Source organism: Lupinus angustifolius, chromosome LG09, assembly GCF_001865875.1.
Source record: "Lupinus angustifolius cultivar Tanjil chromosome LG09, LupAngTanjil_v1.0, whole genome shotgun sequence".
NCBI classification, from domain to species: domain Eukaryota; kingdom Viridiplantae; phylum Streptophyta; class Magnoliopsida; order Fabales; family Fabaceae; genus Lupinus; species Lupinus angustifolius.
In genome coordinates, this window is record NC_032017.1 from 20,862,569 (window position 1) to 20,886,128 (window position 23,560).

At 34.1% G+C, this 23,560-nt stretch overlaps 3 protein-coding genes and 1 long non-coding RNA gene across 5 annotated transcripts; 2 read left to right on the forward strand and 2 right to left on the reverse strand.

Annotated features, from left to right (window-relative positions):
* On the forward strand, positions 7 to 2,497 carry LOC109357329. The gene is made up of 3 exons (XM_019601232.1): positions 7 to 214; positions 621 to 1,922; positions 2,120 to 2,497. Exons 1-3 carry the CDS (start codon positions 32 to 34, stop codon positions 2,345 to 2,347), a joined length of 1,713 nt encoding a protein of 570 aa, XP_019456777.1. The 5' UTR covers positions 7 to 31; the 3' UTR covers positions 2,348 to 2,497.
* On the reverse strand, positions 2,417 to 2,682 carry LOC109357330. The gene is made up of 2 exons (XR_002108850.1): positions 2,617 to 2,682; positions 2,417 to 2,572 (listed from the first exon to the last, which is right to left on the reverse strand). It is a non-coding gene; the product is annotated as an uncharacterized LOC109357330 (long non-coding RNA).
* Positions 4,292 to 16,408, reverse strand: LOC109356928 (ubiquitin carboxyl-terminal hydrolase 12-like). Of its 2 annotated transcripts, none has more exons than XM_019600568.1 (32): positions 16,176 to 16,408; positions 15,809 to 15,875; positions 15,249 to 15,402; positions 14,974 to 15,131; positions 14,210 to 14,475; positions 13,890 to 14,108; positions 13,687 to 13,795; positions 13,484 to 13,599; positions 12,161 to 12,259; positions 11,465 to 11,574; positions 11,218 to 11,292; positions 10,093 to 10,171; positions 9,862 to 10,008; positions 9,602 to 9,682; positions 9,363 to 9,482; positions 9,084 to 9,206; positions 8,381 to 8,458; positions 8,197 to 8,285; positions 8,008 to 8,116; positions 7,624 to 7,692; positions 7,440 to 7,550; positions 7,218 to 7,273; positions 6,903 to 7,080; positions 6,450 to 6,551; positions 6,295 to 6,366; positions 6,106 to 6,171; positions 5,868 to 5,933; positions 5,635 to 5,721; positions 5,400 to 5,516; positions 5,233 to 5,307; positions 5,032 to 5,118; positions 4,292 to 4,873 (listed from the first exon to the last, which is right to left on the reverse strand). In XM_019600568.1, the coding sequence occupies exons 1-32, from the start codon at positions 16,203 to 16,205 to the stop codon at positions 4,832 to 4,834; spliced, it is 3,357 nt and encodes a 1,118-aa protein (XP_019456113.1). In that variant the 5' UTR covers positions 16,206 to 16,408; the 3' UTR covers positions 4,292 to 4,831. The 2 variants fall into 2 exon arrangements, with proteins under 2 accessions (XP_019456113.1, XP_019456112.1); XM_019600567.1 differs by having other exon boundaries at positions 15,809 to 15,878.
* LOC109356792 (protein AIR2-like) lies at positions 19,919 to 23,094 on the forward strand. Its single transcript, XM_019600330.1, has 7 exons — positions 19,919 to 20,314; positions 20,541 to 20,660; positions 20,755 to 20,916; positions 21,459 to 21,623; positions 21,764 to 21,880; positions 22,136 to 22,243; positions 22,375 to 23,094. The coding sequence occupies exons 1-7, from the start codon at positions 20,000 to 20,002 to the stop codon at positions 22,813 to 22,815; spliced, it is 1,428 nt and encodes a 475-aa protein (XP_019455875.1). The 5' UTR covers positions 19,919 to 19,999; the 3' UTR covers positions 22,816 to 23,094.

Below are 23,560 nucleotides of genomic sequence, written 5' to 3' on the forward strand. Positions count from 1 at the left end.
GAGAGAGAGAGAGAGAGAGAGAGAGAGAGAGATGGATTTTGAACTGAGAAGAGCTCGTGAGAAATTAGAGAAAGAACAAAAGGAGAGAAAAGAGAAAGCGAGATTGAAAGTACAAAAGGAAAAGAAAGCGAAAGAAGAGTCTCTGAAGCAAAGAGAAGCCATCGAAGCTTCTCAAAGGTCTCGTCGAATTGACGCTTCCAATGCTCAACTCAAGGTACAATTCATTTCTAGGGTTATCTTCCTATCTCATCATCACTCCTTTACTATTAGGGTTTAGACAATGGAAAATTTAATTATCATCAAGTATTATACAATCCTCTAACCTATCATTATCACATATCTTCCACCTATTCTATTAGTTTTTAATACTATCTCATATATATGTTCTTTTCGATTTCATTTTAACTTTTATACAACAACAACTAAGCCTTTATCCAATAACCGTGGTCGGCTACATGGATCGAACGATGCCGTAACTTAATACTATATCATAAATCATGTTTATTTACCTTGGAACTTAATTGTACATTATTTAAACCCAGTCTTCATATAATAATGTTTATCATACATTTATGGCTACAATCAATTCATTTATTTTAATGTTTTAATGCTTAATTCAGGCTGATCAGGAGATGCAAGAAAGCCTACTAGCTGGTCGAGGAATCGTGTTTTATCGATTGTTAGAGGCTGTACCTTTTCAAGGTGGTGGAGATAAGATCAAGCTGCCTCCTTCTTGCTTCACCGAATTGTCTGATCAGGGTGCTTTTGATAAGGGACCCTTGTACTTTCAGTTATCGTTAGTTCACGCCGAAGGCTCTTCAGTCACCCAAGGTAATTATAGAGACAAACAAGGGACCACCCATTCAGGAGTTCTGGAATTTACCGCTGATGATGGTTCAGTGGGTATTCCGCCTCACGTATGGAATAATTTATTTTCTGAAGGCAGTATAGAATCCCCATTAGTTGAAGTCCGCTATGTTTGGCTTCCAAAAGGGACATATGCAAAACTTCAACCTGAAAGAGTAGGATTTTCAGATTTGCCAAACCATAAAGCTATCCTCGAAACAAGTCTTCGGCAGCATGCTACTCTTTCTCGAGGTGACATTTTGACAGTGAACTATGGAGAACTGGCGTACAAATTAAGGGTGCTTGAGTTAAAACCTTCTTCAACTGTCTCTGTTTTAGAAACGGATATTGAAGTTGACATAGTGGATCCAGATAAAGCCTCAGAAAAGACTGATGAACATGTGTTAATTCCACTTGTAGTTGGAGTATCACAAATTGGAACAGTAGATGAAGGGAAGTTTCTGTATTACAAATTTTCCATAGACAATGGCGCCTGGGAGAAAATCTCGACTGGGAACTCTAATGTGGAGGTAAAATTAGAATTCGAGACAGATAGTGGTGACACGGATCTTTTCATTTCTAGACATCCTCTCATATTTCCTACGCGGCACCAGCATGAGTGGTCTTCTCATGATATTGGCTCAAAGGCTTTGATTCTTAGCTCTAAAGACAAAAATTTCGGACCTGGGACTTATAGCATTGGTATATATGGCTTTAAGGGAATCACTAGGTACAAAATATCAGTCATGGTTCAGGACAATTTGAACCAAAAACCAGGTCAGCAAGCATCATCTTCCATGTCATCTACAGAAATAGATACTGAACAATGCAGGAATTGCAAGCATTACATACCCAGTAGGACTATTGCACTGCATGAAGCTTACTGTGTCAGGCATAATGTTGTCTGTCAGCATGTGGGCTGCGGAGTTGTTCTAAGGACTGGGGAGTCCAAGAACCACATTCACTGCGATCGATGTGGTCAAGCTTTCCAGCGAGTAGAATTGGAAAAGCACATGAAAGTTTTCCATGAGCCACTTCACTGCCCTTGTGGAATAATCCTTGAGAAAGAGCAAATGGTTAGTTGCATGTCTCCCACCCTTTCTTTTTGGTTTACATTCCCATTCTTATTTTCTCTGTCTCTTTGGATCTCTGATTTATCATCACATTGCATTGTTTTTGTGCCAGACAATCATCAAACAAAATACACATGAAATAGACATAAATTACGATAATTTTGGGTGTCTGAATATGTCTGCTTTAACTTTTTCATTAGGTGGAGCATCAAGGTTCAGTTTGTCCCTTGCGTCTAATTTCATGCCGATTTTGTGGCGATATGGTTCCAGCAGGGAGTTCTGCCATGGACGTCCGGGACAAATTGAGAGGATTGTCTGAACATGAGAGTATATGTGGGTCTAGGACTGCCCCCTGTGATTCATGTGGGCGTTCTGTGATGTTGAAGGACATGGACATCCACCAGATTGCTGTTCATCAAAAAGGCTAATGCTGAACAAAATTTGTGGCCCTTTGATTCAGAAATGGATAGCATCTGAGCAATAAAATGAAATTGTTGTAGATATTGTCCTTCAATACGTAAGAAATTTATGATTTGAGACATGTGTCTATTTCTTCATTGAATGTTTATTTCGAAGTACCTCTTACGTTATAACTTCACACTTTTGTAAGATTTGGTTACAGGAATTATTTGAAAGTGGGTTTCTTGTTCAAACTAAGTGTTTTTTTTAAAGCGACATAGTCTAAGTAGTGATTAACGAAGTTAAAGCCTCAGTAGTAGATATTTTAAGAGATTTTGTGTTTATTGCAATCATGAGAGAGTTGATTTTTGTGAGAGTAATTTTCCCAACCTACCCAATTGATGATTTTTGTTGGGTTACTGATAACTGCATGTGGGTTTGGTAAGTGAAGAAGTTATATCTCCTCCTTAACCTTGTCCTGTCATATTCTTATGAAATTGTGATACCCAATAAAAGAATTTGAGTAGCTGAAAATATACGTATTAATTTTTATTAAAAGTCAAAATTTTATTAGAATAAGAGATAGATGATTAGAAACTTACTTTTACTTTTAAGATAGGTGATCTTCATTCTGAACTATCACCCTCCCCACTGTGGAACACCTTAAGTTGTTCCCTAATCTCTACTCGCCTAACATTATAACAATTTATGTCAACATTATAACAAAATTTATGATTGTGTCAAGAGGGTTGTGTTAAAATTATTAGAAAATTGTTATTGTGCGTGAATGAAAAATGACGATGGTTAATTGGTTATACATGACATGATGATTAAATATGTGGTTTAAGTAACTTTGTTATCTGTTTTATTTGAGAAAGTTATCCAGTGGGGTAAGTTTTAACCCAGTTAATTCAAATTGTAGAAGACCTATTTATAACTATATTTGAAGTATTCAAAAAATGTTTTCTATAAGTATCTTTAAGTCGCTATGTCTAGTGACAATTTATACAAATAGTATAATTTTTATCATTACGGCCATCATTACAGTGGAAAACATTGTCCCCAAAACTTGACCCAATCTTATTGATGTAATTTGAATGCTCTAAGTAGTTAATTCAAGTCATATAACTCAAATTATTGGCAGGTATACATAATGGGAACTCAAATTTGAAAATAGTTTTCATCCTTTTATGGCATCTAATATGTATATCCTACAAGAGACGACACAACTCAGAAAATTTTGGTTTTGAAGACTATAAAGGACAAACGTTTAATATCGTTTCTCTCTCAATAGAATCTTCTCTTTTGAAAAAAACCTGAAAATGAACACAACCGGTGCCCAAGGGCTAAAGTCCAAGGCAGTTTAAAAAAAAAGCCATTGATCTTTTAATTATATTATATTTTCGAAACAATGATTAGATGAACACTAGTACTTTTATAATACTCACAATTTTTAACGTTAACTTCTAAAACATCGATGCATTTATTTTAAATTACAATTTGCGTTGGATGTCAGAATTATATTAGTTATAATATTTGTGTATTATTTATACAAATAGAATGCTGATTATCTAAACCATACACCTCATTTTCTTAAATATCAGATTTATTCTTAAATATCAGATTTATTGTGCATCATTGTGGGAACACTAAAGAAATTATGCGTCATATTGGTAGTTTTGGAGTATTATAACCATTAATATAGATGTAGCTGTAAAAACACCCACCGGAAGAGTTAGCCCCACATACATGTGGATATTCCCGACTCGGACACGATTGCCTCCAGTGCGAGAATACATATGGGAAACAAAAAAAAAGATGTAGCTGGCTTGGGTCTCCTCTTATATCGGTTATGGGAGTGCAGGAACTCACTATCCTCCAACCAACTAACCAGATTTGATTTCTATTTCCTATTATTATGTCCAATACTACTACTACTACCCAGAAAGAACCACCACCCTAAACACAATGAATAGACCAACTGGGTGGTTGCTGCATAATACAAAAGAGCTTTGAGGAGGAGGCTAACAAGTCTCCTATATATTACATAAACTTTGCTACACCATTTTGCAGCCTTCTTCTAACTTATCAAAATCTGGATGCAATTCAGAAAATGATAAATAAAAGTCAACCAACTATACCCTGTATACACTCACTAATCCAAAAATCTTATGTACTGATACAAAGTGCAGTGATGATGATGATGACGATGATGATGACGATGATGATGAATGACTTCAACTTGAAGAACCTCCATACAAAAACGGAAGTTAAAAAGCTCAAGGGACTCTGGTCGGCAGATACTAAGTGTTAAGAGCAATGTCACTCCGGCTGACATAAAGAATTACATAACACAATTCTAATATATAAAAACCTGCATACACCACCACCACCACCACCACCACAATTGCTGATTTCACTATTTGCCTATAGAGATAGCCTTGTGCAATTTTCCAAGTTTTTAGAATGCCAAATTCATCTACGCAGGAAGGGAACTCATCAATACTGCTTCCCTAATTATAAATCTTTACTGGCTTCTCATATGCGTGGCGATTCTGAAAACGAAACAGGTAAATTGGAACAATGGAACAAACCAAAGTTTTTTCAACCTCAACTAAAATGAGCCAGTAGTACCAATGCAATGGACAACCACAAGACAATCCAAAAACAAAATAAGCTCAAGAAATCTGCTCTGTCCAGCAAAATTACTAACCTGGTTAACTGCATATGTTCTTTTAGGAGCATTGTCAGTGTGCTCCAAGCCAAGGTACTGCTCCCAAGCACCATATACATCTCTTCTCTATAACAATAACAACAAAATGACAATATGAGCATAAAGTCAAGCATGAAAATGGTACTACTCAATCCCATCTGAATTCAAAAGAAAAAGAAAAAAGATGAGAAATTAATGCACCTGAAAACGACTGGATATAATATCAGAGTCCTGAAGGTACTCAGGACGTCCTAATGAGAAAAAAGCAAACTTCCACTGGCCAATGCAGAAAAATAACAAAATATTAGGAAAATACTCGAAAATGTGGTAGCCGAATATAAAACATAGAACGCAGGAAGAGGAAATACTTTAGCAAACTCATCATCGGGAACTTGAAGTTTCTTTTGTATTCGTACTTTAATTTCATCCAGCGTTTCACCTTCATGTATGACCAAGAAAAAAGGTTCCCCGAAGTTCTGAATTTGCTGTACATGATAGAAGAGAAACAAAAAGTTTGTTAACAATTAACACCACACAAAGTTTCACAGGCAACAAATAATATACACTGTATAAAGTAAAAAGGAATCAACTAAAATTATTTACCATTTGGTTCTGAGCTGTGTCTTTAGTGAAATGGTATACATGGATTAGACGACCTTGTGGACCAAGATTTTTCTCTTCTTCAGGAACCTGTAAAAAAATCACAACCAGCTAAGAGCCCCACTTATTAAGAGATATTTACCCCGAGAAAAACAGTTATATTTCGAAATTCCACTGCTTCCAGCTCATACACAAACACACAAGGATGGAGAGAAGAGAGAGAGAGAGAGTGCAACCTCCTCTGCACGCAATGTCCAATATTGATCATTGATGCCTTCAATCTTTTCAGTGGGTGGAAAGACCTGGACAAACAGCAGCAGGATGGAATGAATTATAATAAATAAAAGTGTTTTTCTAATAGCTACCAGCATTTTTAGTAGCACGATCAATTGAAGAATGTTAGCAATAAAATTATCAGTTCAAGTCCGATTCCAATCAGTTAACATAGACTTGAAATACGCTTAACCCCCATACCTTGTATATCTTATGATAGAAGACTTCAAGCAACCTAAGCTCAGCATCAGGATGAGACATTTCCACCTATAATAATAGTAGTAAAAGTGAGTCTAAGATATAAAAGTAATTAACCGAAGAGAAAAAGTATAATTAGAGGAAAACATCGAAATTTATTTTTGAACCAAAGCATAAATCCAACGAAACTACCTTTGTTTTAAGATCATCGAGGACATCTCCCACAGTGCTCTGTTTTGGGAGTCTGATGGTATGAATAACCACCTGAATAAACAATTACGAAATAAAAAAATGTTGAGAAATTAATCTAGATAAAAAACAAAAGAGAATCAGAACATCATACTCACTTCATCCTTGGTAGCATGGTGAAATGCCACTTTCAGTGTTTTCAGACCTTGTAATTCTGGCAGAGGGATATCAAGTACTTCATAGTATAAAATATCCGAAGTCTGACACAGGAGAAAGGAATAAGATGTTATGTTTGAGCAAGAAGATAGAACTTGAAGTAGGAAAAGCTAACAGAAAATGAAAAATCAGAGAGAATCTAGATGTAATTGCTGACTATTTTCTATTTCATTGAATTCTTAATGGCTGAACTTACAAAAGTTGACTCATTTGTTTATATAAATGCTAAGGCACATGGTGCCATGCCTGATAGCTGGCAACACATAACTGCCAGCTATCTTAACTAACTGCTTCACAAAACATAACATCCTATTAACAGTTACCCCACTGTTATTTAGTGCTATTCTCCAATAGTCTTTGGATAAAAAAATTATGAAGGGTTGAACAATAACTACCTGGTTGTAGTGAACCAGCATATCAGACAAATGGTCCGCCCCACGGTACTTAATAGGTTGGGGTTTTGGTTGTTGAGAGTAGCAGTTGTGTGGGGTAAGCCTAATTTTTGAAGGATCATCCAAACCAAGTTGTTGAGCTACCCTCTCGACCACATCATCATATGTATAGAGCCTTGACCTGGGAAGTCAATAAAAATACAATATATGATGTGGATAAAATTCTAAGCATAATAATAAATACTTGCATGTTCTTTCGAGTGAATTACTAGAATAGTATAAACAATGATTTACACCAATAAATTCCAAAATGCTTACATCTCCAGGCAGAAATCATCTTCCTTAGGTTTATCCAGAGAACGAAAGTGAACAACCTAAAATACATAAATTGGAGGTAAAAATTTCAGCTGATAACCGACAAAAAAAATAATGAAACATGCAAGGCTTATAGGTTATGAACTCATACACGCATGCACATGCACAAGGCAGGTTTCATGCTTTGCATCAAATCAAATTAAAAGCATCACAAAAAGAAAATACCTGTCGATTATGCACGTATTCCAAGTATGAAGGCACATCAGGGTAGCGGACATTCTCCTCACTATCCATAGAAGGAGCTTTCTGAAAGCATATGATATCACCATCTTCTAACTGCAACACAATAACATGTCAACAGGCCAACCAAAAATGTGGCAACTCAATGTACACCATGTACACAAATTACCTGGCTAGCTCGAAAAGTTAATTTCTTGTCAATAGGTTCACACATGACATTTGGTTCAAACTTAATTTCCTGCACGATAATAGGCTCAGTCAATTCACTACTGCCAAATGATTAAAGTCACTTGTTAAGATCAGAAGCTGAAAATTAGATCATCAATAGAAGTGCTCACCCTTCTGGTAAGACTTATTCTTTCCAGAAAGATATATTTTTATGTATTATGTGTTTTAAATGTTATCAATCACCAGATACTAAAAAATGAAGGGTTGACCTACGCTTAGCAGGTAAAGAAGCATATTGCTTGAGAACATAGGATGAACAACATTCAGAAAGTACTTTTGATAAAGTAACAGCTGATAAATGTTAAAGAGGACAACATAAACCAACCTCGTAAAGTCCAATCTCTTCATTCGGATCATAACCAGCCATTTCATTTAACATTGTTAAGATTTCTGATGGCTTACCAGTACTCTTTACAAACCGCCTACCAACATAACTGCCATCACAGAGAAAAACATGTGTCAACCCAGTTTGTTGTTGCAGGTTAATATATTAAACAAAGAAATTACTGAATACCGTAGCTCCTCTTTTTCAGGATCATATAACTTGAAGAAAAGTAATATATCATCCTTTGTCTTTTCAGGTGGTGCAATGGGACGAAAGTCCTACACAGCAACATAGATTGTCAAGAGGACTGTGTTAGTGTATTGATGCTTAATGCTATCAAAACATTACACAACTTTCATAATACAAATGATACCGGTCCGAGCTCCACTTCCAAAAACAACTTTAGTTCTGCGTTGTGAACTTTGTTTGATACCTCTCTCAATTGACCAACCTGCAATGCGTAGCAAATTGAGGGGGAAAATTGCCACAAAATTACACAACAGTGGTAGCTATTGTCTAGCCTGAGAATCGCAATCTTAAAAAAAACAGCGATAACAATTAGGGAATTAGCAAATCAAAACAAGATGGCATGAACCATACAACAGATTCAACATAAAATATGTATGGTGAAGGCAGCTCATTTTCAAACAAAACAAACATCTTGAATAAGTTATAAAACTAAACTTCATTTCTATTTAAAATTTGGTCCCGTACTTTTTTTCATTTTCATTTTGATCCTAACCACTGATTTTTCCCAAAAAAACAATCAATTCTCCATCAAAACTTGCAATTTTGGTGTTATAGAGTTCAGAATGAAAAGATTTACAATGTACATATATTACTTTTCTAAGATCATAACATTAAAAGATGTGTTTTAAGCTACAAACTAATGAAAAAACAACCTAAAGGATCAATTTGAGAACAAAATTAACTTCAGGGACTTATTTGGAACAAAAAAATATTAGACCATATTGAAAACAAAAATAACTTAGTGGAAAAATCTGGAAGCCTCTTCTTAGTGTAAATGTGCATGTGAGTTGGGGAGAAAAATAGTGACGAAAAGATAAAATATTTACAGATTGTGCTTCCTCAACATGTGTCAACGGCCGATTAGGACGATAGGTATGGTTCTGACGCTTTGCCCATAGCCAATAGCGCTGAAATTGAACTGGTACACCAAACTCTTTTGCAACCTCTTCCTATAAACCACAAATTAACATAAAAATAAAATAACACTCAAAACTTAATAACACATAGATTCATGTGATATATAACCATCGAACAAAAGCAACACAAGTTTCATATTTTAGTACTATCTTAAAAATAAATGTTTTCTAAGTGATTAGTTATAATACCTTGAAAAGGTTAAAAGACATCTGTTTTTGGACACGGAAACTCCTCACTTTGTCATGGTCAACAAGATCAAAATATATATCTTTTCCGATCTGCTCTACAAGATCTTCATCACGCGCAACCTAAGAAACATTTTATGCTATCAGTAATATATAAACACAATTTTATTGACAAATCATGGCATCTTTGAAAAGCCATAGACAACACGAAATTCTATAAATGTACGTCACGAACTAGGAACCTTTATAATAGTGTAAAGATGGGCCTCTGCTTTTTCCTTCTTTTTGTGCTCTTTCTCTTCCTGCTCTTTCTTCAATCTCTCCTGCATTTATCCATTAATGCAAATTTCACAAAATAAAACAACATATATAATATCAAAAGAATAAAAATTAAAAGACAGCAACATGCTAAAATTAAAAGACTTGCGTAAAAAATTGCAAACATGTTGCTATTTTACTTGCTTTACTTTAAGCCCTAAAGAGCATAAGAATAGCAATTTACCCTTAAATGTTCAGCAATGTCTTTCTCATCCACATTGCATATTATTTTGTCCTTGTCAGTTTCACGAATATACACCAGCATATAAGCATTTGAATATTTGGTGAACTTAAAAGGAGCGTTATTGAATCCAGGATTTGTCTGCGGTAACTGATAAAATACAATGGTTGAAATGTAAATAGGTGAATGCTTAAAGGAGTCATATACCACAGCCAATGGCAATAAAACAATTACCTCCTCCTCGCCACCATATTGCTCCTCTAATGCCCGTTTGATGTCTTCTTTTGTCACCCTCTCATCATCAAATTTGTACCTGAGAACCATTCAGATGTTCAAGCAAATCAGACAGTGAAGGATTGAGATAGTGACCAAGAAAAGCAATCAAATCACAATGTAACAAAAGAAGATAAAGGCTGACAACTTGAATTATTAGTACCAACTAAAATCAAAAGTGCCAAGGGAACAATTTTAGCCTTTTAAATGTCTAACACTACAAAAGCCTAGTTTCACAATTCACATATCACCTACCATATACTCTTCATGCAACCATTGCACTGCTGCAGGTAGTTAAACAGTTGCTATGATAAAACACGTGGAAAAAATATTAATCAGAAAACATTTATCAAGGATACTTGTTTGTTCAGTCTGTCCCCATTAGAAAAAGAAGCAACCAGACAGTACACATGTCTCAGGTGTGCTGCTTGTATGGAATAAAGTGGAAATTATTATGAAGGTTCCATCACTGTAGCCGATACTATTCCCCTTCCCCATATTCAAAAGAAGCACATCGAGGTCTGATGTAAATAATTCATTTCCATTGCAATGAAAATTGTGATATAAAAAATAAAGGTAATATATTTCTGAGACAGTTCGAAAGATGGTTACACAACTTAGCAGGACCATAAAGAAAATACTTTTTTATATTTGAATTATGTTAGACTCACAAATTGATGTCACATCAAAGTTGTTAATTTTTTCGATGCTGGATCAGTACGACAAGATGAACTCTGTAACTTTCATGATAACCTTGTCAAAACTAAATATGTCTACGTAATTTACTTCTCACACATCCCCACTCCCATGCACCTCTCAGCACTCCCTTCATGTGACAAATATATTCTTGTAACATCATTTGTCATCTGAAAACAATGAAACGTGTATTCACCAAGTATCTATTGTCTAGCTAACTATGCATGGTCTCTAGAAACTCAGAACCACAGAAGAAATTGTTGAATGCAGCAATATCAGCATATAAGCAGGTAACGTAACATGGGCCCCATCCTCATACATCTATGCACAAAAGCATTGTATCTTAAAAGGCCATGTATAGTTGCAACATGTAAATCTCATTATACATACCACTGCTCAGAGAGAGTTGGCCTTATAAAAGCATAATAATGTCCGCCATGCACACCACCACTGTGAACCAAAACACTGGAGAAAAATTTCAAATCTGTCAAATACATAACATCACAAATAAACTAAGCATATAAACTAATTGCAGTGACAAGTCATTATGGAGTAAAGCCAGAAAGGTCACAAGCAGACTACCACTGGTGCAATAAAGCCAGTGCAACATATACTGCTGACACTATCAATACAATACCTGTGAAGTGTGTAAAGATTGCGGACAGTCCTGTCAGCGTCAGGTGATAAATACTTCCCATTCTCACGATCAAGGTCAAGTTGCAGGGGGAACTCATAACGGTCATTAATCTACATGTCAATAGAAAAGAAGGAGAAAATCAAACTCCTATTCATAGAAAAGTGAGTTCACTCTATCCATCAAAAGTGAGGAATCCATAAAATAGTAGAAACATAAGATAATAGCTGATGCCCATGCTGTCTCTAGCAGACAACCTCCCTTTACATGTTAATTTTAAATATATGTCATGTACATACAACAGATAAGGTCTTCCTGGCAAACAGAGAAAAGAAAAAAATATCAACAGAAAAAGAAGCAATGACAGGCAGAAATCCTTTGTGGTTATCAATAACACAAAGAACTAACTACTGTCCTCCATGAATGAATGTGTACTATGATATTACAATGAGCAAAGATATCACTATACATTCTCCAGCATAACTAATTATAACTTTCAATGAAAATAATCTGTAATGGCATTTATAGTAGACCTGATTAGCTGAAGTAGACTACATCTTACTAAAAAATTGGGACCAATTGCAACTCAATTCCAGTGCACAAAGTAATGGGATTCTAAATAAAATTGAACTGCTAAAATCCTCAATATGACAGTGAATGATGTACCGAGAGAAGGGAATAATCTATTGGACTACTAACCTTTACCATAGTATCCCGCATAAAATCATATTCAAATCTTTTCAGCTGAAGCTGCAGGACAGGTGGAAAATCAATGAATAGGACCCCTTTCTTAGCATCCTGAAAATATTATGTAACACCAAAAAAATTAGTTCATACATCAAAGTAGATAAAATAAACTGCTTATAGGATTGCGATATGACAGACATCGCAGCACATATATCTTAATAAAATATTGTGCAATTGTCTCATGCAGATAAGCAAAATGTTTGAAATATATAAAAACAAATCACTCCGAAATAATATAATAAAACTGGAAATCCTAGGTATAAATCACAGAATTGGTGTTATCTACAAAAGGTGAAAACTAGTCATTGAGCTATAACAATCAAACATCCAACAGATCCTGAGAAAAGGGGTTAACTGTTAATGATTATCCTACATAAACAACTTACATGTATTATATTTGTCACTGAAGTTCCATTTGCCATCACACACTCCGAGACACACTAGACTAAATATAGCATCTATCATTTTGCTAAATATAGCAAGTATCACAGAACACTACATATTTGAGAAAGCTGTGAACATCAATTTGCTGATGACACCGAAAAGTAGAGGAAAAGGAAGACATGGAAGGGATGGAAATAACAAAGGTATAAGAAAAGAGAGCAGTGCAAAGGATGCAAACTTGCAACTACTAGTCATTTGAATTAATTGAATTAAGTGCCACCTGACCAAACAAACAATTTCAGAGGAGATTTGGACTTCTGAATGGCATATGGATTTATAATGAAGGAATCTCAGTTATCGGTAGAAAGGGTTGCAAATTGGGAAAACATATTATAAGAAAAACACACCATAAGAGTACAAATTGAAAATTCTCCTACATGGGTTGGGAGAGAACTTGGAAGAATCTAGAACGATCAAATGTGAGAGAAGCTCTAGCTTCCCCATGATTCACTCTGCATGAAGTTGCTGTTTTTTCATTTTCAACTTTCCAAAAAGACCGTCAAGGGATTTAAAGCTTAACCTAAGTATATAAGTCAAAATTGCATTCCCTCTCCCAGAAAATACATAGGAAGACGCATCCTATTCTCATAGACACCAGCAAGCAACAGTAAAGCTAAAGAATTAAGTGTCACATCCACAATTTCTTATTTACTTCTAAGATGGCAAAAATCTATTTTAAAAAATAAAAAAGATAGAAAGGATCACAATAACACATTTATAATAAGAAAAACAATTCCATGAGGGAATAATTTTTTTATAAATCTCACAATAAAGTTAACATCTTTAAAATGGCATTACTATAATTTATAAGCACGTTCAGTATTTAGCAACCTGCAAGCCATATTGCTCAGCCTGATATTTGTTGTCCCCCTCAAGTCGTTCAACTTCAACATACTTGTCAAAGGAAGCATAAACATCACGACAGCCTTTGACATCAAGCTGAAGGTCTGTGATCCATGAGTAAAACTAAATTAGTATCACGTGACAAGGTAAAAATAAATATATAATTAATTTCAGAATGCATATAAAAGTACCATAAAATGACTCCTTTCTAGTGGATTTGTAGTCCACATTGATGCACTCAATATAGTTCATATGGTGCCCTTCAAATAACTTCTGTATAGTTCCCTCAACAACAGTCCCCTAAAGACAAAATAAACATAATCCATAATACATTTGAGATAGTAGTTCAACAAAATTAAATCCAACAGATGCATCCAAAAGACCTCTCTGCTACCTTCATTTTGTCTTCAAGTTTTTCACACAGTACTCTATTTAGTTCTTGAACATCATGCTGCATGAAAGAATCGTATGTATCCCATCCAAAGGACTTTGTCAGCTCCTTTGTTGCAACACTGGTATCGCTATACTGGAGCTTGTAGAATAAACTTTGAAGAGCCAAAGGGATGCTTCCAGAGGGCATATCATTCTCTGTAGTTGGCATATGGTACACAGCCTGAAATAAGATATCCAAGACCCAGCAAACTCGTCAATTTTCAATCAAACAAGTGAAATTCAGGCAAGAAGAAAGATAAAAAAGAAGAAACAGTGCCTAACCTTTCGAAAATAAGGAATATGGTACAAAGTTTGGAGTAAAGAATTCATATAACAGGTAGCTCCCTGGTTCTTAAGACCAACATAGCCAGTCTCCTTTTTTGAATCATAAGTCCAGTAGTCAACAATCCTACGAACAAGAACCTCGGCTTCAACTATAAGTGTATCATTCATAAGATACCCTCTAGAAGGATCATATAATTCACCAAGTGGCATGAAGGACGTGAAACCCCAATCACTTTCTCGTGCATTGAATTGGTGTTGTGTGTCTGCATATGCAAGTAAAATGACATTATATGCCCAAGAAATCATCTGCGCTTTCACATTTTTCCTCTTTCATTTGTTTCATTTAATAATACTAGCATATTCAGTTAAGACAGGTAAAATAAAAATATCAAATTTAAATTCAACTTTAAATAAAAGGAAAGGAATATATGTAAAAGTGACAGTTCCAAATACATAGTAAAGTTTAATAAAGAAAATGTTGGATGGGAAGACAAAAAGGCAGAAGAAAATAAAGAAGTATGTTGTCAACTGGTTTGGTTAGGTTTTTTAATTTTTATCAGTATTTGAAGAAATTGATGTGTAAGAAGAAATGGCATAGAAGATGAGCACAATATACAGAAATGTAATATGTTGATTCGGTTAAAATAATCCACCACAGTCATTCGGGCTTCTGAGTGAAAATTTGAATTTATACAAAAAATAGATTCTTCACTTCTATTTTCAGCATGTAACAAATGTAAAAACCAAACTGAAGAGACTACCTTTCCTCACAGTGTACTTATCATGGATTTGATTAACTACTGCCAAGCTAAACTGTGCATATCTACTCCAGCCGTACGGCAAACTGGTTGAGTCTGCAACATCCAAATACATGGACAAATAGTCTACATTGTTCCCTTTTGGGAAAATAAGCACACGCCTGTCGGCACAAAACAAGAATCAGGAGAGGATATCACTGAATATAAGTATACATAGGAGCTGATATTTAAGAAAAATGAACATCAGAATCAACTCATGGAATGTTTAAGCAAGATACCATTTATAACCACCAACAACAAATATTTCTGAATAGAGCTTTTTTGTATTCATCCTAGAAAAGTTGTCAATTCTCCACGTGAATCTAGATGATGGGGGATCCTCTACAGGCTGAGTCTCCACAGTGTTGTTGGCAGTTTCAGGTTGAGCCACAACTAATGATCACCAAAGTAAATGAAAAAGAGCAATTAAATGTCATGCATTAAATGAAATAAATTAAAGTGGCCGTAAAAGTACTACACCCTCTACTTGCTTGCCAGAAATAAATGAGAAAACACGACGGAGAGATAGAATCACAATATCAATTAAGACACTGAGAATAAAAAGTCAACAATTCCCCAAATGCAAAACTGCTAAAAAAACATTTTCTTTTATAACGGAAAAAAAACATAGGATTCTTAGACCAACTTATCACTCAGTTCTTCTCTCTATCTCTTCTGCTAGCAACCAAACAATGCATTAACTGGCTCCGAACTCTTCTAATTGGATTAGATCAAATAAAAGGAAATAAATAAAGTACGAAAAAAGGAATTTCTCTACAGATAAAAAAAAATATGGTACCTTCCATGGGTTGGTGATTATTCTCAGCCAAATCTGTATGCGGAACGAGCATCTCCTCATCTTCCTGCTGCTGCAAAAACCAAAATCAAAACAAAAAAAATCATCACCCTACTTCGGATCCACCGAAGACCAAACTCAATTAAATCAATCCACACATGAAACCCCTAAAATTCGAAACAATAAATGCAACACAAGCATCAATTGAAGCAAATTCAACTCGCACAGATCAAAAACCACAACCACCAAACCAAATCATGAAGAAAAAGAACAACACTAGCGCAATCGAAAATACATAATCAATTGAAGTGCGAAACAAAGCAAAACGCAAGTGCAAAGCGAGTAACAGAGTGATGTTATGGAAACGTACATCAATTGGAGCAGGTGTCATAACAGTCATGGTGAAATATGGAAATTGACCTAAACTAGGTTAGAAACAAAGGAGGAGAGAGAAAGAAGAGAAGAGTGTCTAGAGAGAGAACGAGATCAGCTGAAGAAAGAAGAAGAAGAAAGGAGAAAGGACTTTGCTCTTATTTGAGGATTTGGGTATTTTCGGTATTTCAGACTGCAATTCTAGACCAGATTTCGAACACTTAAGAGGGATGCACGAAGTTTTGTGTAATAACTAATAAGCGTGTAAGTATTTATTTATTTCCTTTTTAAAAAAAAAAGTATTTACTATTTATTCTTAGATTATTTAGTGGGTTGAAATTTGAAAATGGTAATTATTTGAAAAAACACTAACTTATTGCTTTCTACAGTATCTAATACTAGAGTATTCATGTATGTTTATGTATATTTTGACTAGCTCTTTTATATTTTTAATTCATGAATAAATTACAAATTTCCATAAAATTAATAGAGAATGAAGTAACTCATGGTGTGATGAGATAATTTCTCTCCTTACACCAATTATGCAATGACACATGCTACTTTTTTATCTATTTTTAAAATAAGTAAAAAGTAAAATAATACAAGTGTCTATTAACGAGTGAATATGAGGAAATAACTTCTCTTCACACATCAAAACATACTTTATTCTCAAATTAATATATTGATAGTATGTGGTTGTTCATATATATGAAGGAAATGGAAAGAAAGTAAAGAAAACCAATATAATTATTATTAATAATGACAATAATATACGTGTGTTAATTTTTTATATTAAAAAGTGAGTGACATTTATAAGTGTGACTAATATAAAATACGAGTTTTTTAAATTTATAATGAGCTAATAATGATAACATTTGTTGCTAATCTTCTTCGTTTGAGTTTTTCTCCCTAAACAAAATATATAAAGGTACCTCACAACCTTTCATGTCAGGCGCTCACGTTTTTTGTAGTCAGGTGGAAGTTGGCGGCAAGGCTCACTTACAACTGTATATATGGAATTGGGACTCGCCCTGGATCTCCGAATGCCCGCCTCACCTGAAACTGGTAGACAAACTGAGTCACCACACCTACCCCTCTCGCCCGTCGTATGCTATGAATCTTACCGATTTTTCTTTCCTTCCCTCTATCTAATGCAACTAAAGTATAGAAAAAATATTTTACTTCCCATTTCATTACTCTTACATTCATTCATTCACTTTTCACCCCGACCAAATATAGTGTTGATGTATGCAACTAGTTTGGGATAAGAACTCTCTACCAAAAAGACAATGTCCTCCATCAAAGTTGTCACCCCTTAAGTTTAATTTTTGTTTTTTCTTGATAGTTGGGTTTTGTAAGATGAAGATAGGTGTGGGTTTACTATATAGTGATTTGTAGAATGGCAATGATAAGTTATGGTGGTTGAGGTTTTGGTCATTTACTAGGTAGTGATTTAGTATATTATAGGTAGATTAACTATATTTGTGGAAAGATAATGGAAGGAGAATGTTTTGTCCTTATAAATCATATATTTATATATTTGTCTTCCTAGTTAATCAAATTTTACAATACAATATGAAATTATTAGTTCATATTTTTATAATTTTTCTTTTTAATTAAATGAAACTTGTAATTATATGGAAACACAGTAAGACAAAGATATGGGTGTGGAGACAACATGTCAAATGTTACAGAGTATGAATGAGACAAATAAAAAGCATATTTGTTGATTTCAATCGTTCCACGATTAACTGTATTAACGTAAACTAACTCGTTTTGCCATATATGCTTCAAATTAATTTATATCTTGTTTTATTAAAGGTGAACGGTTGATATTAAAAGTTAAGAAATAAGGATTTAGGTGTAAAAATAAGATTGAAAAAATAATTTGAAAATCTCATCAACATCTTGTAAAAAATGTCGTTTTCAAGAAGGAGAAAACATTTGCAAAAATTATTTTCCTATAATTGTGAATCTTCTTTAAAATGAACACATATTTATTGAAATGAAAACAATGGCGATAAAGCCAATTTGGGCAAAAAAAAAATCATTTTAAGCTGATAAGTTAGATCCAAATAATGTAATATATTTAATATGAAGTTATTGAGTGAATATCAATTATTGTCTTTAAAAAAATTTCAGTCTACTAATTTGATATTTGAAAAAAAAATACAAAGTAATACTTAAAAATCACAAATGTGAGTAAAAATAATATATATAATGGGTCATAAAAATGCTAAAAATTACTAACTTGATATGCATTTCATATTTTTGGAGATTATTTTGAATTTTTAAAATTTCACGAACTAAATTGAAACACAATTTTTTAGAGACTAAAATAGGGTTTTACCGTTAATTATTTACATGCATGCAAAACAAAATATAGAAAATAACTAATGATCACTTATAATACATCTTACATAGTTCAATTATTAGGAAGGCATGCAACTATTAATAATATGGATAATGATTGACATAAAATTAAAGTCTTACAATTACAACTCACAAATCACCATGCTAATTATGAAGTTTTGGAATTTAGAGCATGGGGTCACAACAAGAACATATTCTATGTGCCAATGATTATGATTAGTTGAAAAAAATAAATTTAAGTTAAAATTTTAATTATTAAGTATTTTCTAGACTAATCACAATTAATGGCATATGAAGTGTCATATACTGTGAGACAGAAAATATACTCTCGGTCACAACCCTTAATCATAACTCAACATAATACTTATATTATATATGATTCATTTTTAAAAATGATTCATATTTTGGTGAATGATTTTCCTTAACATGCCATAAATTTAAATTTCACTTGTTGGGTTAAAAGAGCAATAATAATTTCAAATAAGTAGGGCAATCTATAGTAAATTTATATTGTATATTGTTTAAATGGTTGATTCAATTTTTGGTCGGTTCAATCTAACTTGATTGTAAAAATAGGTAAACAACTTAATTATATTTGGAAAGAGTTTGTTTATCAATTTAATTTAGTGCAACCTAGATTTGAGTAGCAATAACGAAATTTTAAAATAAAAAGGTACTTTTAATTTTATATATTTTTTTAGTTTATGAAACTTAATATCTAATGTCACAACCCTTTATATCCATATACTAATTGAAAGACACTATCATCCAAGACCCTTATTTGCTATTGTAACAAGATAACACCCTAAACTTTTGTATCACCCACCATGTACTATATACCAACATGTTAGGAGTAATGGTGATATCCGCCATAGTTGGATTAATGATAGGGTGGTGGTGATAATAACGGTGGTGGTAATGATCATGACAACTACAATAGTTTTGATAGGGTAAGAAACTGAGAATGATTTTTGCGTATTGGTGGTGGTGGTCGAAACGATAAAACGATGACTATGATCATTTAACGATTGATGGTGGGGTGGTGGAGACAACGATCATGTTAACATTGGTGAATTGTTAAGGTTGTAAGTGTAATGGTAACATTAGTCATAGAGGTAATAATAATAATGATTATCAATGTGATTTATAGTTAAACTAAAATTTGAAAACTAAGAGTAAACCATTTAAAAATAATAAAAACATTTCAATTCAAAATTTGCATTTTTTATTTTGAAAATACAAATCAAAATTTCAAAAAACAAAACTTTTTAATTTTGGCGGAGAAATATTTTTTGAATGGAAAAAAAAAAAACAAAAAGAAGGACCTAGAATATATAAAAAGAGGAAAATAATTGTTTCCAAAAAGACAATTTTGTGCTTATAATTTGGGGGTATATGGGTACTTATTAGGGTTAGGGTTTTTGGGCGAAATCAAAGGAAGAAAGTTAGATGGGGAGAAAAGAGCGGCAGAAAAAGAAGAAGACACATAGCAGTGACGATGATGCTGAGGCAAACGAGGATCTCAGCCTCAAAATCGTTCAGAAAGCACTCGCTAAGCGTGAGCACAAGCCAAATCAACTTCCCAACGATGTGGTGGTGGACGGTGATGTCGGTGCCAAGCGAAACGAAGTTGTGGAAGTGCGAAACGACGACGTATTGGTTGGGAAATCAGTAATTGGTGTTTCTGATGTGGGCAATGAGGAGACTAGGGTTGAGAAAAAGAAGAGGAGGAAGAAGAAGAAGGTTGAATATGAGGATCAAAGTGTATGTGTTATTCTTCGCTTGGATTTAAAAATCGTTTTTTTTTTCTAAGTTTATTTGTTATTTAAATGAAAATTTGGACTTCCTCAGTATGTAACACTAAATGTGCATGATTGGACCTTACCGAAATCTTATTTTAACTATGTAAATGATTTGAAATAATGATTTGATTGCTCAAAACTGGAATTTGGATTGTGTTGAATTTAAAAAATTTCTTCATTTTATGTAGGTTGTTATAGCTGAAGAACAAGGAGCACAAGAGGTAATCACTGCCACAGAGAAAAATGAATGTGCGGAAGTAGATAAAACGGATCAGACGAGTGACAATATCGTTCTGAGGAAGCTGCTTGTAAGTTAATATTTGTTCTAGAATGTGATTTTGAAAATGCTATTCGGCTTGGTAAAGGCTTAGTTGGGTAAATATGTTTTTTGTATTGTATCAGCGAGGTCCGAGGTATTTTGATCCTCCAGATAGTAGTTGGGGAACGTGCTATAATTGTGGCGAAGAAGGCCATGCTGCGGTCAATTGTACTGCGGCATCCAGGCGCAAGAAACCATGCTTTGTGTGTGGCAGTCTGGAGCACAATGTTAAGCAATGCACCAAGGTATGTGTGTTTTACTTTTCATTTTTTTAATGGTGCCATGAAACTGTACAAATTCCGTATGAACATGTTTTGGTAGGCTTGTTTAAGCACTCATTCAATGTTTTTTTAAAAATAAGCTGGAAAGAGCTTATTTTTCGTAAGCTTATTGTAAAAGGTAAAGAGAGCTTATGTAAAGGTCATAACCTATTTTCACAAGCTTATTATCCAAATAACTCTATAAGCTCTTCCAAATTTCCCCTTGAATCCCTGATACAGCAGATCTGATCTATATGTGTTTTCTCATTTTATTGGTTTGCTGAGTCTATGGCCCAACACTACGACCTCTGATTTGGACGCATTGGTGGCCTGGTACAGCTGCCACTGTGGCAGTTCCTGGACTGTTGGATAGGATAAAATATGAGTTTGATACAAAATAGTTTCGGTAGAATCCTTCTGTCAACCAATTGTCACATACTGATTGATTGCACATGTTTAAGAGTATCATAAACATTGTCCTTATTGGTGTATGAAGGCTTCAAACTAATGACTTTGTGTTTCTGTAGTCGCGAGATTGCTTTATTTGCAAGAAGGGTGGACACCGTGCTAAAGACTGTCCAGAGCGGCACAATGCTGTGGGTGCTTCGATCTCTTCAATATGCTTGAAGTGTGGAATTTCTGGCCATGAGATGTTTTCATGCAAAGATGATTACTCAAAGGATGATCTCAAGGTTGCTCTCTTCTGCGTCTTTCTGCTTTTCTTTTCATCCTTTTATTTTATTGACAATAACTTAAAAATAGTGGGCTGCATTGTATGTGAGTTGTGGAGTGTTCAGTCAATGACTGTTTACCTTTTTCTTCTTTTAACTAGGAAATACAATGCTATGTCTGCAAGAGATTTGGTCACTTATGCTGTGTAGATAATACAGACACTGCACAGAGACAATTTTCTTGTTACAAATGCGGTCAATTGGGTCATACTGGTTTGGTAAGTTTTTCCAATGGTGGTTTTAGCTGAATGAGTTATTTTTTGGTCTTGATATAGACTTAGACTATCATCCCGTGCCTTTTCCTTTCCTAGGGTAATAATGGTTTGCTTTTTCATTAATTTCATATTTTTTCCACTAGAAGAAAGAAGACCTACACTAGGCCGTTTTTCAAAATCTTCAACTTGGCACATGATACTTATTTGTTTTTTAGTTATATAATTTTTTTGTAAAAAATCAATGTTCAATTTATACAGGCATGTTCAAGGTTGCGAAGTGAGACCACTGATGCTTCCACACCTAGTTCATGTTATAAGTGTGGTGAAGAAGGACATTTTGCCCGAGAATGCCAAAGTTCTGTGAAGGTAAATCACATGATATGTTTAAGACTATTTTTGTAGCTCTTCGATATTTTATGTTACTGTTTTTATGCTCTTTTTACTCAGTTTTCTTTTATGAGTAAGTTATTCCTTGTCTGATTGGTTCACCTCCACAGCCAAAGAAGTATGGATTATCAAATACCAAATCTTCAAGATTCCAGAAAGAAAATGACTACATGAGATATAGGTCTGCACCTTATGATATGGACAAGAGTTATAAAAAGAAAAGGCATCACACAGAAGAAAGAGAAGATACAACTCCCCAGAAATCAATCCATAGGGGTGATTGGACGACAGAGCATCCTGGAGACTTCTCTCCTGTGAAGTCCAAAAGGAACGGTTGGATGTCTCCGGTAACACCATCTACTGAAAGTACTAAACTTCATTCTTTTAGCAACGGAAGTCATTCTCCAAGTTCCAAATCTTACAAGGCGAGGAATGCTTATGAGACCCCTGGTTCACGAAGATCCGGTAAAGCTTTTCATCATAGATTCTCAGCATCGAGGTTTGACAATTCCAGTGGCGATGGATCGGGCAGAAACTACAACTGGTGGTAGCTTTCCAGAATTCTGGAATGTATCCTGTCACACCCTATGTAAACTTATAAAATCACTTTATTTGCAAGTTATTCTTTAAATTAACAGCAGTTTTCCCTTTTCAGTTATTCTTTCAATGTTATTGTGATAATGATTCTTTGGGTTAAGGAGTATACAACTACCCCATAAACAACTAGTTTTGATATTTCCCATCTTCGAAGTTAAGATGATGTTGCATGTAATGTTTTAAACTGAATGAGTGACATGGATGTACTGTGACTTGAATCTTTCTACCTTCAATTGTTCATTCTCTGATTTCTTCATCTACAACAAAACATACCCAAAATTCTCCTTTTGTTTATTTCACACTTCCAACCTCAATTCTCTCGCCCTTTGATTCCTTCAACACCTTTAATGAACAAAGGAATGTCATAACATTTAATCATATAAGTAGATACTTTTTAGGTTTTCATGTGTCTCAATTTATCATTTTCCTCATTAACATTCATTAACATTTATCATATGATCAAGGCTATTTAGTTTTTAATGTAATATCTATCCATTGTCTATGTTTAAAGATTTATACATAGTCAATTAGTCACTACATAATTCATCAATTGTTTTCATACATTTTTTTTGAATAGTCATTTATGATTAAATATGAATAGTGGATGATGTAATGATAGTATATAAAATCCATACATTATGCATGTATTTCTCACTCTATTTTTAGAGTAAACTACATTTCATATAGGGGTGTTAAAGG

Excerpts from the sequence above, each read along its gene's own strand:
- LOC109356792 (XM_019600330.1), top strand. The coding sequence starts at position 20,000 with ATGGGGAGAAAAGAGCGGCAGAAAAAGAAGAAGACACATAGCAGTGAC. Across the intron at positions 21,624-21,763 it reads ACTCAAAGGATGATCTCAAG|GAAATACAATGCTATGTCTG; the intron begins GTTGCTCTCTTC and ends TCTTTTAACTAG. Across the intron at positions 21,881-22,135 it reads AATTGGGTCATACTGGTTTG|GCATGTTCAAGGTTGCGAAG; the intron begins GTAAGTTTTTCC and ends CAATTTATACAG.
- LOC109357329 (XM_019601232.1), top strand. The coding sequence starts at position 32 with ATGGATTTTGAACTGAGAAGAGCTCGTGAGAAATTAGAGAAAGAACAA. Across the intron at positions 215-620 it reads CTTCCAATGCTCAACTCAAG|GCTGATCAGGAGATGCAAGA; the intron begins GTACAATTCATT and ends TGCTTAATTCAG. Across the intron at positions 1,923-2,119 it reads TCCTTGAGAAAGAGCAAATG|GTGGAGCATCAAGGTTCAGT; the intron begins GTTAGTTGCATG and ends CTTTTTCATTAG.
- LOC109356928 (XM_019600567.1), bottom strand. The coding sequence starts at position 16,205 with ATGACTGTTATGACACCTGCTCCAATTGAT. Across the intron at positions 6,552-6,902 it reads TGCTGGTTCACTACAACCAG|ACTTCGGATATTTTATACTA; the intron begins GTAGTTATTGTT and ends CTCCTGTGTCAG. Across the intron at positions 4,874-5,031 it reads GAACATATGCAGTTAACCAG|AATCGCCACGCATATGAGAA; the intron begins GTTAGTAATTTT and ends TTTCGTTTTCAG.